This window comes from Sciurus carolinensis, chromosome 14, assembly GCF_902686445.1.
Source record: "Sciurus carolinensis chromosome 14, mSciCar1.2, whole genome shotgun sequence".
Taxonomy (NCBI): Eukaryota; Metazoa; Chordata; class Mammalia; order Rodentia; family Sciuridae; genus Sciurus; species Sciurus carolinensis.
Window position 1 is genome coordinate 51448688 of NC_062226.1, and position 20111 is coordinate 51468798.

Here is a 20111-nt window from a genome sequence, read left to right on the forward strand (position 1 = left end):
GAGTTGTTCAACCATCATCACAATCTAGTGTTAGGATTCATTTCTAACATTCTAAAAAGAAACTCTTTCCTTATTAGCAGTCATATTGCTAATAGTAGCAGAGACCCTCCCCCACTACCTCCTTACATGCCCAGGCCACCCCTAGCCTCACCCCAGCCCCAGCCAGCCAGGTTTTGTGGCTTTTTAATCTACAGCTGCCCAGCCCCTACCATTGACCTCCCAAATCAAAACCAATGCAATGCATGTGCAGAGCCGGCATCCTACTTGCACATGTACTGCCTGAGTGGTTCACATGACTCTCCCATCAAGAACCATGATAGCTGACACTAGTAAACAACTGTAGAATGAGAATAAGGACTAGGCAGATTTGAGGTTGCTAAGAACCCTTCTATTTCTAACAAGCAATATGACACTAATGAAATAGAAAGTTGATTACTTATTTATTGATTTAATTTATTTTTGGTGCTGGGGATCAACCCAGGGCCTTGCACACACCGAGTGCACACTCTACCACCAAGCTACACCCCCAGCCAGAAAGGGGAATTTTAAAATTAAGGTTATTAGGGCAGAGGGACTAAACCCTTTGTTATTTACTCAATTCTCTGGTTTTTCACTCATAGCACTCACTATCATAATTATTCTTCCAGGATCAACTTGTAGCCTGTTTCTGAAATGGGTCTCTTACATCCCCAGTCCTTAAAGGCAACTCAAAGAAGTCAACCAGAGATCTGACGGCATCTTTACCTGCCAGGCAGCAAGTTCAAAGCCCTCATCAGTCAACTCAGATCCGGCATTACTGCTGCCCAGCAAAGCAACCCCTGGAGGCAAGAAGTTGGAAAGCAACGAATACCTCCTCTCTAAGCAAGGACAGAAAGCTGACTAAACACATTATACAGAGCAACTAGTGCACACAGGGAGATAGACTGAGACTTCAATTAACAAACTCAATGTCCACAACAATGAGAAAAGCATGAATTAAAATGCATTTTTTTTAAGTGACTGCAAAGAAAAAGAAATGTTTCCAGGGCTGGAGAGTTAGCTCAGTTGGTAGAGTGTTTGCCTTGCAAGCACAAGGCCCTGGGTTCAATCCCCACCACTGCAAAAATAAAGAAATGTTTCCAACAAAAATTAACGCAAGGGCAGTGATTACTTGTACTTTGGTGGGGCAAGAAGAATAGTCACGTACACACAAGTGCTAAACTAAAACCTTTCTAGGTATCCACCTGCACCCTGGGTTTACAACTTCCCAAAGGAAAATGCTCGTGCAAATAGTGAGCCTGAGCCTCGGAGACACTGAGCCTGAGAAAATATCACAGCCCCTTCATGAAGTTCGTCGTTTCCAGTATACAGAGTCACTTTCCCTGCCCCCTACCCATTCTTCCTGTGTGTGTGAACACAATGACCCCCTACTTCTCTGTTCTCCTTACACCTGTCATATGGACTAATCTACTCTCCTTTTTACAGAATTAAGTCAACAGCTCGGTCTTGGCATTGAGATTTTCCTGATAAGCTAGGTTTTGATCATTAGGATGCATGACAGCCATTAAACGGCTGCTCCCCTCTTTGTGAAAATGAGATCATTTTGTACCAAAGCATCAAACCTGTTCCAATCCAGCAGTCAGGAACTAATTCTCCATACAGAACGTTTCTCTTCCAGGCTGGAGGAAACAAAGGAACACAGAGCTGAGTGTTCCCATTATAGGGACAGCCCAAGGGGTGGGCGGGAACAGTGGCACCCACCTCTTCAGCTCTGCGATGAGCAGTGCAGTGCACGGAACCCCCAGAGTCATCAGAGAGATGTTGTTGATGGCGGGCTTGACAAACGCCAGGCATGTTGTAACCACAGACAGGACACAGACCACTGCCTTGAACCTGCCCCTGAATCCATGGAAACAAAACCAAATCCATTAGCAAAGGAGTTCTTGATCATTTGTTTGATTAATATTGGCCAAGTACAGCTGCTGCTATTCACGTGAGCTAAAATGAAGTTGTGCTCAAAGAACCCAGGTGTGCAAGCCGTTCACACTCACTGACTCAGCAATACCATCTCCAGGAATTTATTCTTAGGTTATAATCAGAGCTTCTCAAAATAGTTAGCCATGACAATGGTAAAGCTAGAATCAACCTCAATCTCTGGGGATGAGATATGGATAATCATTTTCCTGGTGTGAATTTCCTGTATATTTGCAGATGCTCTGCATCAGGATTTGGAAAATGAACTCTGTAAAGGGTCAGATAGTAAGTATTTTTGGTTTTACATGCCCTGAGGTCTCAGTCATAGCTATTCAACTCTGCCATAATAGAACGTACGTGTGTTACCTTTGTGTCGCTGTGACCAAAATACCTGACAAGAACAACTTAGAGGAGGAAAACTATTCTGGGTTCATAGTTTCAGAGGTTCAGTCCATGTCTGGCTGACTCCACTGCTCTGGACCTGAGGTGAGGCAAAACACTGTGGCAGAGGAAAATGGCTCAGCCCATGACAGCCAGGAAACAGGGAGGTTGAGAAACCAGAAACAAATATAAACCCCAAAGGCAAAGTGTTCCACTTTCTCCAGCCACACCCCACCTGCCTACAGTTACCACCCAGTAATCTATTCAAATCATTAAGCCACGAAATGTATCAATCTTCTAATTAGGTTATGGTTCTCATAGTCTTATCCTTTCACCTCCCACATTAACATAGGAGCTTGTCATATCCAAACTATAGCAATATGTAAATTAATGGCCATTTCTGTGTGGAAATCAATAAAATTTGATTTGCAAAAGTGAGACCCATCTGATCCACAGGACATAGTTCACCACCTCTGTTCCACCAAGTGAACATATAGGACTTTCATGAGAAAAGCAGAGACTATTAATAAACCATAGAGCTTCCTAGTTTAAGAGGGAAAAAATGTCCTATGTGTCTAGTACACAAAACTGAAAATTTTATGAAAAATTCTAATAGTATATATATATCTATGACAACCTACCAATCCGGTAGGCTCTAGAATTTGTCTTGACAGGCTCTTGACATGACAAACCTTGGAAAAGTCAGTGCTACTCTCCTCAGCAGAGGTCACTTCAGTGGAAAGAGTTGGAAGTGGCGACGTGATCCTGGACATGCTCCTTCCTCCCTCCCGGGGACCCCATTTCCTGATCTATAAAATGGAAATGCTGGACTAGAGGATCTCCAAGGCCTCATCTGTGACTTAAATTGAGGAGCACATGATTTTCCTGAAATTTCTATTATTCCCCATTAGTAGGATTTACTTTGGCCAAGAGCCCTAGAAGAGGTCATAATTAGGAAACTAATTGGAACAAAATCCTATTATAAAGAAATCAAAGGGCATTGAACCTTCAAAATACAAATTTATCTCAAATAGGAAAACCATTTATCATCAAGGCACAGGAAATCATTGATCAAGCTGCCAACTTTCTGACTGGAATGAACACGCCTTGTAGCCCTGAACTTTTACCAGAGGAAAAAATACATATTGGAAAAGATCCAGGCAGCAAATCCTCAGAAGAATCGTGTTTTTCTCCTGGCCTCGGCTGCGTTCTTGCCTGCTGCAGTCTGAGATGACAACCCACGGCCATCATGTGTCTGGCCCTGGGGACACAAAACAGACTCGTTCACTGGGTTGAGGTTCTGACAAATCATCCTATTTGGCCTTGTGGGATTTTTTTTTATTTTGGTTTTTACTCCATTCTTTCTCCTCTCCTTCTGGGATGCCCATTATGTATATTTGTTTACCTTCTCACTGCATTGCCTGAGTCCCTTACTTTTTTCTGTACATTTTCCACCTTTTTGCCCCACTTTGGGTTTCATCTGAAATTTCTTCTATTCTTTTTAAATATATTTTGTTTTATTTTGATTGGATAAACACATGAGCAGAAATGTTCAAAATGCATCAAGTCCTTGTACCTAATGATTAGGACTCAGTTAGAGGTAAGATTGGGGAATACGGTGATTAAAAGCACAGGTGTTTCAGTTAGACAGATGGGTGTTCAAATTCTGCCCCAACCACTTAGTAGCTGTGGAGCCCTTGGCAAGTAACAACTTTTCAAGTCTTTCCCATGTAAAAAAATCAAAGCACAGTACCCACAGTATTCTTGAAAGCATTAAAGCACCTAACAGTGCCTGGTACATGTTGTGTATTAAGAAAACCATTATTATCTTTCTCCTTATCATCATTTTGAGAATAAATACTATTTTAAAAATATTACTCTTGTTGATAATATCATGCTCTCAGCAAGAGTCTGGCTGAGCCTGTGCTGCAATCCCCGGGGGCTCTGTATAACGCTGCCAAATGGTTCAAAGGCTTGGGCTTGACGAAACGTGTTTTTAAGGGGACCATCCACAGACACCTCCCCACATCGGGTCTAGAGGGTGTGGAGGAATGTGCTGGCCAATGAAGACATCCTGTGAACACACAATTCTGCCACCAGCAAAAGTAAACAGAGATCACGTGGCCAGCAGAAAGCCAGCCAGCCCAGCAGACCCAAGTCATCAGAGGCCCTGGTACAAGAGAGCTAGAAATTTCCAGAGAAGAGGGGCCTGACAGGGTGTTTTCTAAACTGAGATGATAGGAGATCCAACCACAGTTTTTAATCCTGTTTTCAGCTTTCCAGCCCATAGGGTCTCACACTGGGATACGAAGTCAGAGAACCCACGGTACCTCTTCTTCAAACCAAAATCTAGCAACTCAGGGCCATTACATAATATTATAATTACAAAGCTGTAACCATTATCATTAGCTACCCTTAAAGCAGTGGTTTTCGACCCTATCAAACCCTGTTATGCTCCTTTTTTATATTAAATATTTTGTAATGTCCCTTTTACTCTTCTGAAATGATATGGAATTACGGATGATAAAACCTGCCATCATTGTGACCACAAAAACATGTCCATAAACTTCCCAAATGTCCCTTAAGAGAAGGAAATATTCCTGGTTAGGATCAGCTACCTGTTAGGACCAAAGCATAACCTCTTTATAATAGAAAGTCTTGATATTTATAGTATACAGCATTTGGTCCTGGAAGGGATCTCAAAGAGAAAAGTCCAACCCTGTCATCTTAAAGTAAAGAGCTATGGCCCAGAGAGGTTAAGATTTTGGCCCCAGGATATCTGGCAACTGTACTAGAAGGACAGGCAGATTTCAAACTGCTCCCTTGCTATTCACAACTCAGAAATGAAGTGGGTTATAAAGTGAGAATTGTCCCTAGATTTTGTGGAGGCAAGTCATAAAAAGTACATATCAAGATAGATTATTTAGAAAGTAGACAATTACCTATATGTTCTTATTCTTATTTTTTCTCAAAAAAATCTAAAAATTATTAATAACCATCAACAGCTGAGTGTATATACTAAAGATTCTGGGACATTCTAAGCAAGATAAAAAGGAAGTCTTTCTTTTAATCCACCAATTTTATTGACAAAATGGATGTTAATAATTTTCCTACTGTTCTAAACATGCTTATTTCCCAAACATTCGTCCAACCTTTGTAATGGCTAGTGTTAGTACTTATTGAGTTCTTATTCTGTATAAGGCACCACTATACTATATACATCATTTCATTTTCTCATTTATTTTATTTCTGATCCCATGAAGTAACTAATTTTATTATCTCTACAGAGGAGCAAAATGAGGTACAAGAGTTCTACAGGGGAAAAAAAAAAGTAGACTGTGATTCAAATACATGTCTGTCTGTCTGATCCAAACTCATTTAGCCACTGTACTCTACAACCTCCTCTCTAAAAATCTCACACTGGAATTACTTTATTTTTTCCACTACTGAAATAAATTCCACGGTATTTCATCACTAAGCTACATCCCCAACCCTTTTATACTTTTTCTTCTAAGATGGAATCTTGTTAAGTTGCCCAGGCTTGCCTCAAACTTGGGATCCTCCTGCCTCAGCCTCCCACATAGCTGGGATTCATGCTTGCACCACTACATCCAGTTGGAACTACTCTTGTGTTAGAACTATTCCAGCAAAGTCTAGATCACACAGAAGAAAAAAAAAATGAGACCGGGAAATAAATATTAACTATCTATTAATTTCAGGCAGCCAACCCAGACAATTCTGGTCTACAGAAATCTTGCTTTTGATGAGTTCTTTTTCTGACCTGCCACTTTATTTTACTGCAGAACTTCCACCTATCCCAGGCCATGGGCAGTGAAGCCCACACAAAGAGGTTTGGCCTTTTTCTCTCCCCACCACTGGCAAAGTGAAGACAGACAAGTTGAGCTGAAAATTCTCCCTTATTATGCACCATTTCTTTCTTTGCTCATAAAAATTCTCCATTCCTATTCTCTCCCTTCCTATTCTCTCCCTATTCCTATTCTCTCTCCTGTCTCAAAAACAGGCAGAACTCTCTTCTGTTTGCCATTGGCAGCAATAAGAGCTAATCTGAGTGCTGGCCATGTCACTTAGTACTGTACGGAGAGCTCAGCAGAATCGTCCTCAAGAACCCTGAGGTTAGTACCGTTTTACCTACAACTACTGATGAAAAAGTAGTCAAGACGAGCTATACGGTTTGTAAGCAGTAAGGCTAGCATTCAAACCTGAATGGTACCCAGAGCCAGGGATTCATTCGAATGTGGGACTCAGCATCTTAAAGGACTCTCCCCATATAAGGACAGAGAAGTCACATCTTTACCTCTTTCCCAGAGAAATGCCACAGGGTACAAGTGATGGAAAAATCCCACGTGGCCACAGACATCTCTGGCTCATGATATGTTTTCATTATTAAAGTTGGGATGCTTTAATTACCAATGTCATTGCCCCATTTTCTTTTCTCCTGTTCATAACACCATTCCTCTACTCCTACCTCCAAGAAACAATAAAGAAAAAGAAAAACTTTTACATAATTAACACAATAAAAGCTGTCACTTGGGTTGTGTGTGTGTGTGTGTGTGTGTGTGTGTGTGTGTTTGTGTGTGTGTTGCTGAGGACTGAACCCAAGGTTTCACACTGGGTGTGTGGGCAAGCACTCTACTACTGGGCTACATCCCCAACCCCTGTCACTGGGAATCTCAACACAGGCCTCCAGAATGTCACAAATAAATAAACAAAACCCTTATTCCCATTTCGTCAATTTCTCACTTGGACCCCAGGACCTTAGGTGAGTTCTGAAGGAAAAATGATTCCTTGGCTCTCAGCCTAACACACCAGGCTCAGGGCAAGGACACAGCGATTGGCAGGCACCTTGGGAAAGGGTAGGAAGAGCCAAAAGGCAAATGGTTTGCTTTTCAGGCAGTGACAAAGTTCTTGCCTACAAAAACACCTCCTGACTCTGCCTGCTGCTCACACCCTCTCCCTGCCCTCACCAGGCTTCTCCCAAAGCTGAACAAAAAAAAACAAAGAACAATGAACTGGAGATAGCTGAAACTAACCCGGGCACATTCTAAAGCTACTGGGGCTATAGCTCAGTGGTTATATAGATGCTCAGCATGTGCAACGCATGTGCATGGGTTCTATTCTTAGCACAAACAACAACAAAAACCCTTAAGCATCCTTTCTCTGCTAACTAGAAAGTTTCAGCAAGATAAAGACCACATTTCATTAAGAACAGGACTTGTTCTCATTTTTTGATAAGTAAACTTCTTGAGGGTATTTCTATCTGTTAGATGATACTCAGAGATAACACTATGTAATTCAAATCCTACTTCCAAGGATAAAGATTGTACAACTAATCCATTTAAAGTGTGTTTTCTCCCTACTTCATTTAAAAATAAAATTTCAGTATTAAAATTAACATATGCTCCCTGTTTTAAAAAAAAAAAAAAAACTAAGCCAGTTCAAATTAAAGATAAAAGTGGAAGTTCCTCTGTACCTCAGTGCTCAAGAATAGCCAATGGCAGGAGCAGTGTCCTCATCCACCCAAGCATGTTTGTGCACGTACAAAAACACACTCATGAAGAGTTTAGTCCATTCATTCTAAAATTAGGGTATATGATACACAATTCTAGAATGTGCTCTTTGCAGCCAGTATTTCTCATAGACACTCCTCCACCTCAGCCCACTGAAGCAGCCTTAGTCTTCAACAGCTGCATAGCTCCTGCTCCTTCGCAGAGTTTCAGAAAAACTATAATGAATTATTTTGTTCTCCTGGCATAAATCTTCCCTGGGCACATAGCTTGCTTCATGAATCCATATTTTATTTATCCAAAGACTGCATGTATTTTGACTAACCACCATGTTCTGCAGAGCAATGTGTGGGTGATATTTGGGGGACATTTCTCATCGTTATTAGCCTGACTCTCCTCTGCCCACAGACAGGAACAAACCTCACAGGACCCCTCAGCAGAGCTCTCTCTGACCAGACTCTAAGTCAGCACCCCAAGTCACTGCTAACCCTTACCACCCTCACTTTTTCAACACAGCCCTTACCACACTCTAACATTACATTATTGATTGATTGATTGATTGATTGATAAGCTCCCCAACTTAGGCACAAATTCTTTAGTGTCATTTTGTTCACTGCTACCTCTCAGTTGTTTAGGAAAATGCATGGTACAAAATAAATATTTGAAAATATTTACTGGTCAAATTATTATAAAGCCTTAACACAATGGATATTAAAATGCATCTCTTCCTGAAATCCTTGGGTTTCCAGCTTGGACATTGTGTGTGTGTGTGTGTGTGTGTGTGTGTGTGTGTGTGTATGTGTGTGAACAGAATCAAATAACAATGCAATTTGAAAACCAGCTCTATAGTTCCAAGAATCAAATAATCAGTGTGGATTCCACTTCATGTGTATAACACTGTCAGAGTTGGATTGTATTCAACAAAAACTTCTAGCAGGAAATCAAAGGTGTTTGAGCTATTATCCAAATATTTCTTTCCTTTAAAAGTCTATCCACTGTTGCTTGTATCAGACAAATATCAGATACTTGACTTTTTGTCTCTACCACTATATAAATTCTTTCCCAAGCATTATGAAATTGCCGTCTTTTATCTGTCAGTTTAATTGTACTGTCAGATCATAAAAATCAGTGGACATTAAACAAATATATGATAAGTTTATCACTCAATTAAGCTCAATCATCTGCTATTTTTCTAGGAGCAAAAATGTTCAACATAGCTTACCTGTCGTTCCTAAAGATCTTTGGTAGATACCTTCGGGGGAACCACATGGCCAGGGCACACATCAGAACCCAAAGGATTGCAAGCTCATCAAGCATCTGACCCAGGAAACTTAGGGTTGCATGGAAGTAGACAGATCCAATTCCTATAGCCAATTACAACCAAAAAAAAAGGTCACCACAGAAGAACAGACTACAAATTCAATACACTGCCTAAGACAGCCCTTCTGTTATCAGAATCACCGGATCACACGATCTCTCTGAAGAAACTCATACCACCCACACATGCTGACCTCACTCAACTCTAGAAAGAGAATTTCAAGTAGAATCCAAATACCAGCATATCCGAATAGTAATAATTGCACACTTAAGCACACTGTTTTCATCCACAGAGCCTTCGTGGGAACAGGCAATAAATAAAAGTCAACACTGTTTCACTGTTAAGAATTCCCAACCTGCCTAGCAGAGGAAATGGAAATTGCACAAGAATTTCACAGAACAATGAGGGACAAAATGTCTAATTTTTTTACTTTTTATTTTAATTTAAGTGCATTGGAAACCACAGTCAGTCTCACCAGAATTTAATTGTTTCACATGTCTTTCTTCAGAGAATTGCACTGGCACAACGCCAAAAGCTAATCCACAAAGAAGTCTCAAATGCAGTCATGAAATGACAGCCAGCCTTGTTATCAAGCCTTCATTTGAGACTCCTGACTCCTACTTTTGCTGCCAAACAAGAGAGTTTGCTAAGACGTCATAGTGACTTTGGTTTATAAAACACTGTGTTCAAAGGGGACAGGAAATGTGCAGAATCCCATTTCCTCCCTTTCAGTCCATGTTCCCACATGAATCCACTTACCCACTACGACTAGAAGAGTCCATATTAAATAGATGCCACTGTTGAAGCATGTTGCATACTGACGAAACAAGCACATGCAGATGGGTGGTAAAATGAAAAACAAGACGTTGCTGATCTGGAGGGAAAAAAATGGCAAAACCAAAAGATGAATGTTAAGTAAAAATGCAAAATATGAAGAAGCCTGTTCCAAAAGTGTCCTGTGCAAACTGGGAAGTATGTGGCCATATACTGTTTAAGGGCTTGCAATATTTTTGATTGTAGATGAAAAACAAAACAAAAACATCAAAGTTTCTTAATGACCATTTAAGGGCTCCTCGATGCCTCTTTTATTTTTCCTGTTTTGTTTTTGTTTTTGTCTTTTTTCAGGACTCGGTACTGAACCCAGTAGTGCTCTATGACACATTTCCAACCCTCTTTATTTTTTATTTTGAGAAGGGTCTCACTAAGTTGTTGAGGCTGGCCTTGAACTTGTGATTATCCTGCCTCAGCTTCCTAAATTGCTGGGACTGAAGGTGTGAACCACTGTGTCTGCTCCCTTGCTGCCTCTTTTGATCATAGGAGCCACTATAAACACCACAATGGGGCTTGTGGATGTAGTTCAGAATGAAAGTACTTGCCTAGCATGCCTACTAAGGTTCAATCCCCAGCCCATTCCAGGGGGTGGTAGGCTAAGACTGCAACCTATGAAAGTTTCCCAGGCTCTTCGCTTGATTAAAAGAACAAATAACTCTTGTTTGCACTCAGATTAATTACAAAGCATTCTTACTTGTAATTACCTTTTTTTTTTTTTTTTGCGGTGCTGGAGATTGAACCCATGGCCTTGTGCTTGACAGGCAAGCACTCTACAAACTAGGCTATATCCCCAGCCCTACAATAACCTTTTTAAAGATAAGGTCTATACTAAATAATGATTTTTTTTTTTTTTTTTTGAGTTTGAGTTTGAGCAAGGAGTGAAAAGGACTAGATGTTTTCAAGCTCCCAACAATCTTTTTTTTTTCCCTTTGGAACCAGAGATTGAACCCAGGTCACTTAAGTACTGAGCCACATCCTCCACACTTTTTTTGAGACAGGGTTTCACTAAGTTGCTTAGGGCCTAAGTTGCTGAGGCTGGCTTTGAACTTGTAATCCTCCTGCCTTAGGCTCCAGAGCAGCTGGGATTACAAGTGTGGGTCACCTAGTCCTGCTGCTCCCAACATCGATCTTTTGCCAACAAGACCAGCCCTTTTCCCCAGGTTCACATGATGTGAAATCTCTAGGTTTCTCTTTAGTCACCCTTTTTCAGCTTTCTCTCCTTAAACATTTTTAGGGAAAGATCAAATTTGTAATTTTCTTCCCAACTTTAAAATGAGACCATTGTAGGGGCTGGAGATGTAGCTCAGTGGTAGAGTACCTGCCTAGTATGCATGAGGCCCTGGGTTTAATCCCTAGCACTGAGAAGAAAAAAAAAAAAAAAAAAAAGATAAACTGAGCATTTGTTTCTTTTCTTCAATTTAATAGTGTATCTTATTTGACACAATATATTCCAATTATTATTGTTTGAATATGCAATCATTATTAAAATATCATTAGCCAGGCATAGTAGCACATGTCTACAATTCCAGCTACTCTGGTGGTTAAGGCAAAGGGAGGATTTCAAGTTTGAAACCAGTTGGCAATTCAGGGAGACCCTATCTCAAAAAATAGTTTTAAATTAAAAATAAATAAATATAAAATATTATTTATGAGATACTTTACATTCTTTTGTTACTAGCAAGGATTCAAAGTCTAGAGTACACTTCACACATACAGCAAATCTCAGTTTGGGCTAGCCTCGCTTCCTGTGCTCAAAGTCACATGTGGTCACAGACTGCCATATTGGAAAGCATAACTCTAAAACCTCACCTCTCATTTTTAATTTATTGTTTATTTGGTTTTGAATGTTTTTTATTGTTTAGGAACTCACAGTCAGCTTTTATTTCCAGCAATTTTTAAATTGAGGTAAAATTCACATACCATAAAACTAACCATTTTAAAGTATACAATTCAGTGGGATTTAGCACATTCATAGTATCAGCCATTACATCTACCTAATTCTAAAATGTTTTTAATACCCAGAAAGAAATCCTGGGTAGCCACTCTCCATTCCCCTCTCCCTGAATCCCTGGCAACCACTAACCTGCTTTTGTTTCTAGGAATTTACCTAGTCTAGATATTTCATATTCATGGAATCATTCACCATATGGCCTTTCGGGTCTGGATTCTTTCACTTAGCATGATGTTTTTAAGGCTCAAATTGTGAGAATAGAGCCCTCTGGATTAGGATTAGCACTCTTAAAAAAGAGACCCCAGGAGTTTTTCACATGAGGACAGCAGGAAGCCACAGCTATGAAGCAGAGAGCCCTCTCCAGACAACACATCTGTTAGTGTCTTGATCTTGGACTTCCCAACCTCCAAAATTATGAGAAATAAATTTCTGTTGCTTAAATTACCCAGTTTAAGATATTTTGTGATAGCACAAGAACAGACGCAGACACCATATCACCCAATATGGTAATCTATGTTCAATTGATTATGGAATCACAAAACTGTTTCCCACAGCAGGTGGGCTTTGCTCTTTGTGTGCTTGGTTCTGTTTTGTTTTGCTTTGTTATTTGCATTCCCACCAGCAATGCACAAGGGCCTAGCCTTGCCAACACCTATTATATTCTGGTTTTTGGTGTTTAAACTGAGGCCATCCTGGAAGATGTGCAGAGATAGGGACATTCAGTGTTTGAAGTCTCATCTCTAATTGCAGAATGAGGAGGACCTTGCCAGGACCCTGCCCACAAAGGAAGTGCATAGAAGGTGAAGACAACAACTGAGTCAAAAGGAGCATTATCTGAGTTCAATCCCTGATACGACACCCCCCACCAAATGAGCATTATCAATGGGGATGGAGCAGGAGTGTTCATGAAACAATACTTAAAGAAAAAAGAAGTTTCCAGAGATGGATAGATGAAGTCTGGGAAGCCCATGCAGAGGGCTTTCAGAATACAGGAGGGTTCCTCCATGTTGGATGATACAGGAAGGTCACTTAGAGGACATCTCAAAGGAACCTTGAGAATGGGCTCCTAGCCTGAGCTGGAGGGACACTGGGCAGAGAGCATTCCTGGAGTTGGGGAATCACGCTAGGGTACAACTAAATAAAATGCTTCAGCAAATCCCAGAACTCAGGAGTCAACACCTTGCATGTGACACCGTATTTAGAAAGGAAAGAGACAGGGTAGAAGAGAAATAAAACTAGTGAAGAGAAATACAACAGGAGAAAAGAACAAAATCGTTTGTCAGGACAGGATGGGGGCAGGGCTACTGCCTTTGGTTAAAATCCAGGACTAAGGGCTGTGGGTGTAGCTCAGAAGTGGAGCACTGGCCTGGCACACACGAAGCCCTGGGTTTGATTCCCAGCACTGAAATTTTCAGTCTTGGAAATCAGCCAGTTTTCATTTGCCAATAAGGAAGGAAGAAAGAATTAGGACAAAGATTGACATACACAGTACATTTTCTTTCATTGTTATGATCACAAGTCTTTAATTTTCAATGGAATCATTTTAAAAATCAGGGATCTTTGTGGTTAAAATGAAGGGATTTCAAAGCCACCCCTTGCTTTCTATATAACTGAGGCCCAGAAAGGGTCCAAGACTGACCAAGGACAGAAAGGCAATCACCCAGAGCTGGGGCAGCCAGCTGGCTCCTCCCATGGCACCACCCTGGCTCCTCCCTTCAACCCACCCATCCACAATCTGAACCCCTTGTCTTATCTCTTCAACTGATATCTTAACATTGCAAATTGCATCATGCAATCTGCACGTATGACCCATTACATGATTTAAATCAAGGCTTTCTTTTGTTAAGCACAAAAGTGGAAGGAAGAAAAGGAGATAAAGGGAGAAGAAGATGGGGGAGAATTCAAAAAGGGAAAAGAAAAATGGAATTATTATACCATAGGTAATTTAATATTTCTCCCTTCATACACATGAATGTGGTCTGCTTGTGAGAAAAAAAAAAAAAAAAGGAATATGTTACAGACCTAAAGTCTCCTTTGCTCCCCAGAAATAACCACTGTTCTAGATTCAGAGTCTTCTAACATTATCATTCTGGGACTTTATTTTCTCATTGACGATATGCCTTGCAAACCTTTTCATCTGAGTGAAGCTCTCTTGTTACAAGTTCTGTAGATGACTGAGTTTATTTAGCCATTTTCCAGGGGAAGGAGCACCAACTTACAGTCCCACCTACCATGTTGGAAAATATAATGTATTTTGACTTTAACCCTAGTATATCTTTATTGCTTCAATCTCCTTTGTTTCAACTAAGACAGGTATCTACTGCCAAGCTGTCCCCCAAATGACTCTATCAATTTATATTACCACCAGCAATTCATACATTAATCACTTTTAAATATATGATATAGTATTCACAATGGCATGAAGTCATTTACTACATCTACAGTACAATAAGATACTTCGACATTTTTTTTCCAGTACTGGGTATTGAACCCAGTGGCACTCTACCACTGAGTTACATCTCCAGCCCTTTTTAATTTTTATTTTGAGACAGGGTCTTACAAAGTTGCTGAGACTGGCCTAGAACTTGCAATCCTCCTGCCTTAGTCTCTGGAGTAACTGGGATTGAAGGCATGTGCCATGGTCCTCGGCACTTTAACTCATTTTTAAATGCACATATATAGAGCTCCATTCAGAGCACTATTCTAACACATGCTCCCAAATAACACTAAAATCACACTATTGCTTCTGCAAAGACTATCTACCAAGACCTGCTGGTCACCACTGTTCCTCTTAAAGACATCAATGTATGTAAAGGAAAAGCCCAAATTCAAGAGAGATTCTCCTCAAACCAAAAAGAGGAAGGAACACCAAAAGAAATGCAAAAAAGCAAATGAGTCATGGTTGAAAGAAACTCAATGGCTCCATCTCTATTGAGAAAAGAACTTTCCTTCAAAACTCTGCAGGTCACTGAAGTTGCAGAATTATTTCAGCCAGGGAATGTTTTTAAAAGTTTATTGTTGGATTACCCTTTGGAGAACTGGTTTGTTTAATGCTTGCAGATTTTTTTAAATTAAAAGAAAACCACAAGTTTAAAATGTATTAATTATTTCCTTTAAAAGTTCCTCATTCTATGAATTCCAACATAACATTTGCTTCAAAATAATCTCAAGAACACACTGCAATCTCATCCTGAGGCATCGGAATGTGCACTTTCCCAGAAAAAAGGGTACACTGAAAAAAAATCACAGGCTGGAAACTTTCTGAACAGTAGTTTCATAAATAGCTAGGGTCTTTTTCCCTGCCTGAATAAATTGTGCATCGTAATTGTATGTCAATTGCTAACTCTCCATTCTACCATTCCACTCCTGCCTCTGGCATGACCAACTGTTGTGGTTTGCCTGGCACTGAAAGGTTCCCAGGACACAGGAGTTTCAGTTTTAAAATCAGGAAAGTTTCAAGAAAAACCATGATGCGTTCAATTACCCTACTCAGAAAGCATCTTGCAAAACCCCCTTACCCTTGCCCATGGTGCACTAATGCTAACCCCATGCAGAGTGCTAAAAACACCCTCAGCAAACTGCACACACCACTGTTACGTTATGGCCCTCACCACTCAGATGACATTTTCCAGATCTGGTCTCTGTGATAGGCACACAGTAGTGTGCCCGTCTAAATGCTAAATAGTATCTAAATGCTTAGAGAGGCAGACAGGTTCTGCTCTACAGATGGTGGGACAAGGACGTGGGCATATAAAGAGAGCATATACTTTGCTTATGTTGAAGATATTGGGGGGCTGAGGGGAAGGTAAGAGATCATAGGCTGATTTTATGCATGAGCCTATATGCTGTGAGAATTTTCCTTCAGTTGCCTGAGTCTCTGCCCAGCAAGAATCTCCAAAGGCCAAGTCCAGTGATTAAACGACAGACTCCACTTTTCTCCAGAGTGGTCAGTCTATGTGATTGGGGCGTTAAAGCTTCAAACATAAAAAGGAACTCAATTCAATAAAATTTATATGTGGAAAAAATGGTTCAAAGGTGCATAAGTAAAATGCTATGAAAGAAAATGATATGCTCTTGGAAAAGATATTTGTTCTTGGTTGAAGCAAAGAATAATGAAAAGATCTGAGGCAATAGCCAAACATTGTGGAAGTTACATCAATGTAATCTCTTTAGTTGGCCATTTAGCAACAATTATCAGCATTTAAAGTGAACATTCTCCTTCACACAGCAATTCAACCAGAATTAGGACTTATAAAAGTGCATCCAGATGCAGATATGAGGACATTCACTATGTGACTCTTCAAAAACCAAAATGCAAATGATAAAACAAACTGCTCTAAATGTTCATTGATAAGGGGTTGCCTTGTTAAATGACTTACAGACAATTCATTAAATGAAAAAAATGTATGGATATTGTTAGAGGAAGACATCTTTATCTGAGCTGATGTGGGACCATCTCCAAGACATATTTAGGGAGAAAAGCAAGATGTAGAGGGTTAGGATGGTATAATCTTAATTGGGTTGGAAAAAAATGAGTGTTTGTGAATGCACTATACATACATATTTTACATGAACACACAAATACCTGTGTGTCCTACATGCCTAAGAAATGTCTGGAAAGATACAGGAGAGAGGGAAGTTTTTACTTTATAGCTTCTGTACTCTGAATTTTTTTAACCATGTATCATGTTATTACTTTTATAATAAACAACAATACCGAAAACTACTTTAAACAAACCTTTTCATATCAAACAACATGAATTTTATTCTGTGGACAAAATGGTGCCAGTACAGGAGTTTTAAGTTAAAGAATGACTGGATAATAAATACCTATAGTATAACAAACAAATCTAAGGTACTTACAGTGGCATTTATGCTTCAAGAGAACTAAGTTCATATGAACAAGTTCTAACTCTTCCATTTTCTTGACCTCATCAAGCTCCATAAACTCTCTAGGCCCTAATGTCCTCCTCTAGCAAGTGAATATAAAAAGTAGCAACCACTGCCTAGGGTGAGTGTAAAGTACACAGCAGAGCTTCAACAAACAGCAAAAATCTCACAGTAGCCAGTAGTAACTGAACTTGTACTAGTGTGCTACCCTTAAGGTCGGCTAAGAAGGTTCTAGATCCCTTTTCCAGTCTTTTCCTGATGTGACATCATCAATTCCTTTAACTTTTTCTTCAAATTGATAATTAGTTTGTTGTCATAATATGAGGACTGAAGGAGATGTTCATCAACACGTTCTTTATCAAACAAGATGTTTATCACTGTCTTCCTCCATACAGGAGTAAGATAAACTCAGGTGTGTCCTGTGACAGCATCAGAAGACAAGGGAGAGCCATGGGAAAGAGTTTTTGCTAAATTCTTCGAAACTTACATTCAATAGTCAGGTGATCAATTTCTTCTCTGAGAAGAGAATACTCTCCACATTGCCAGAGCAAATTTTGTGGTTTACAAATATTCTGAAAAATAAGGTCTCCAGGTGTAGCGGCACTTGCCTGTAATCCCAATGACTCAGGAGGCTGACTCAGGAGGCTGAGGCAAGAAGACTGAAAGTTCAAAGTCAGCCTCAGCAACTTAGCAAGGCCCTAAGCAACTTAGTAAGGCCCTGTCTCAAAATAGAAAAAAAAAAAAAGGCTGGGGATTTGTCTCAGTGGTTAAGCCCCAGTATCAAAAGTAAAATGAAATAAAATAAAGAATAGATCTGTCTGATGTATCTGCTGGCCTAATCAGTCACATACACTGTAGTTGAACTTCAATGGTTCATTTCTTTCAAAAAGCTTTTGACACTCACTATGTAGTAACAGCTCCAATGGGAGCAGATTAAAAGTAAAGACAAAGTCAATTAATTGTTCCCTCATCCATTACTCTGGGCTGTTCAAGGTGGGATCAGAGCTCTTGTACATTAGCTTTTTTGGCCTAAATAACCAGGTCTGACACTCTCTGAAGACTTCTGACTCCTCAGATAACTACCATGCAGGATGTGTAAAAACCTATCACCAATCTGTCATTTGTTCCTTAATCCTGGTGAAATCCTTAGTATTTCCCAGTATTCTTCACTTACAAATGGAGACATCAGTTACTGCTGCTGTTTCTCCTGGTTGAAAGTGTCCAGCCCTGCTCCAGCCCATCCTCTGTGTGCACCTGTCTATACCTACTACCATGCCCAACCAGTTGTATAATAGTGAGTGTGGCCACCTTGACTAACTGCATTTTTCATGGTATCTCTGAACAGCAGAGGGCCTAGTTTTCTTGAGCAACTCACCCAGCCATAAAAAGTAGAAGGAGTTTGGGTGCCATGCATGCCTGTAATCCCAGCTACTTGGGAGGTTTAGGTAGGAGAATTGCAAGTTCCAGGCCAGTCTGGACAATGAAGTCAGACCTTGTCTCAAAATAATATTTTGCTCAGTGGTAGAGTGTCCCTGGGTTCAATCCTAAGAACTGGAAGGAGGAGGAGGAGGTAGAGGTGGAAAAGATGGAGGAGGAGGAGGAGGAGAAGTAGTAGTGCTGGTGTGGAAGGCTGCCATGAATTTCAGTATTGAGGGTAGAGTCAAGATTTTAAGATTGTAGCCCTAGACATACCACAATGTGGAGATGACAGCTCTCTCAAGAGTCTCGTTTTCTGGTCATAGGAATAAAAAGACAAGAACTAGAGATCTGTCCAAGCAATAAGCACCTGAATCCTGCCAAGGACATTTTCTCTGGCAAATCCAAGGGGAAAAATCCTAAATAACAACCTCAAACTCACAATGACTCAAAACACAGAGTTCCTGTTTTCTGTGTTTGGGCAGTGAAAAGATAAGCCAAAGAAATGACCGAGCAAAGTACTAAATTCGGTACCATAATCATAAGCCACAGGCACAGTGAAAAACAGAGGCATTTCCTCTTCCAGGGACAACTTTTCGCTCCTACAACGACTAAAACCCCAGGATTCTGCATTGGAGAAGTTTCTGTTTCCCTGTATCTAGGGACACAGGCAAGTCCAGAAAATCCGTATGCTACCACTTCCAAGCTTCCCTTTCACCCCTACAGTAAAGAACTGGAAAAAGCACAGGCCTGAAGGAGATAAATTTGGAACTGGCACAAGAGTGGGAATAGTAAAGGGAAGGAAAAAATCAGTAATTAACCTGATTCTGGACAAAAATAACTTGATGATTGCCATATTCTTGGGGGCGGGGCAAATCAGCGTGGTGGGAGCAGGTCCAGCCCCTAAGACCTGCCGGGGACTTCCCCATTCCCAGTGCTCAGAAAGCAGGTATTCAGGGTAAAAACGCACAATGCGACCCAAGTGCGTCACGCCACAGATATCCTAGAGGAGGAAGGGAGTTGTCCCAGGGGATTCACCGCCCCCAACTGACCCAAACTGGAAGAATGTACTGACAAGGACTCCAGGCTCCGGGACGTGTGGAGACCAAACAAGACAATAGAGCCATCAGAAGGAAATGACAGGCGGAGGAGGATGAGCCCAGACGTCCAGATTAGGGACAGAAGAGGAGTACAGACCGAGAACTGAAAAGAGCGCTCAAAAGAGGGGGCGTGGATCAACTCTGGCCCTGGAGCGAGAATGGCTCCTACACACACAGCGAACGTCCAGCTTCCAGGCGCCGCGGCGCGTGGGGACAGCCCCCTCCCGCCGGCCCGCCTGCCATCCCCTCTCCCGCGACCCGCACCGTGTTGTAGAACTCGGCGATGGCAGGCACGATGGTGTAGTTGTCCTCGCACCAGTCCACCTCCGAGCTGCCAGCCCGCAGCTGGTCCCACCAGTGCGGGGCGCCCATGGCCGCCCTGGGGCATTGGAGCAGCTGCTCCTGTAGCCGAGAATAGCCCAGATCTGCTGTCGGAGGCAAACTGCCGGGGCCGCGGCTTTATGCAGTACCCAGTACCTCCGGATGTGGCGCCTCCCCCGCCGGCCTCCAGGCGCTCGGCTCCGCTGGCCAGACGAGACCGGCTCACAGACCCCTCCCCCGGCTCCGCCCTCTGGGGAGGAGCCCTCGGAAACTCAGCGGCCACGCCCACCGGAGGCGGGGTCCACGTGGAAGGAGGGGCGCGGAGAAGCAGCGACCCACTTCCTGCAGACACCTGCAGGCACCATTGCTCTGAGCTTCTGGCGGAGGTCTTAATAGTCTTCCCCAAGCGCACCCTGGCGCAGACT

General features: G+C 41.4%; 1 protein-coding gene across 4 annotated transcripts in view; it reads right to left on the reverse strand.

Annotated features, from left to right (window-relative positions):
• Acer2 (alkaline ceramidase 2) overlaps window positions 1–19862 on the reverse strand; it is a 38301-nt gene extending 18439 nt beyond the window's left edge. Inside the window, exons 1-4 of one of the 4 annotated variants that reach the window (XM_047525649.1) lie at window positions 19630–19858; window positions 9937–10051; window positions 9082–9223; window positions 1741–1878 (exon numbers count right to left, since the gene is read on the reverse strand). In XM_047525649.1, coding sequence (XP_047381605.1) covers window positions 1741–1878; window positions 9082–9223; window positions 9937–10051; window positions 19630–19737 — 503 coding nt within the window. In that variant the 5' untranslated portion in view covers window positions 19738–19858. Of the gene's footprint in view, window positions 1–1740; window positions 1879–9081; window positions 9224–9936; window positions 10052–19629 lie in introns of all 4 variants that reach the window. The other 3 variants (XM_047525650.1, XM_047525651.1, XM_047525652.1) reach the window with 3 other exon arrangements.
• Window positions 19863–20111: the final 249 nt, after the last annotated feature.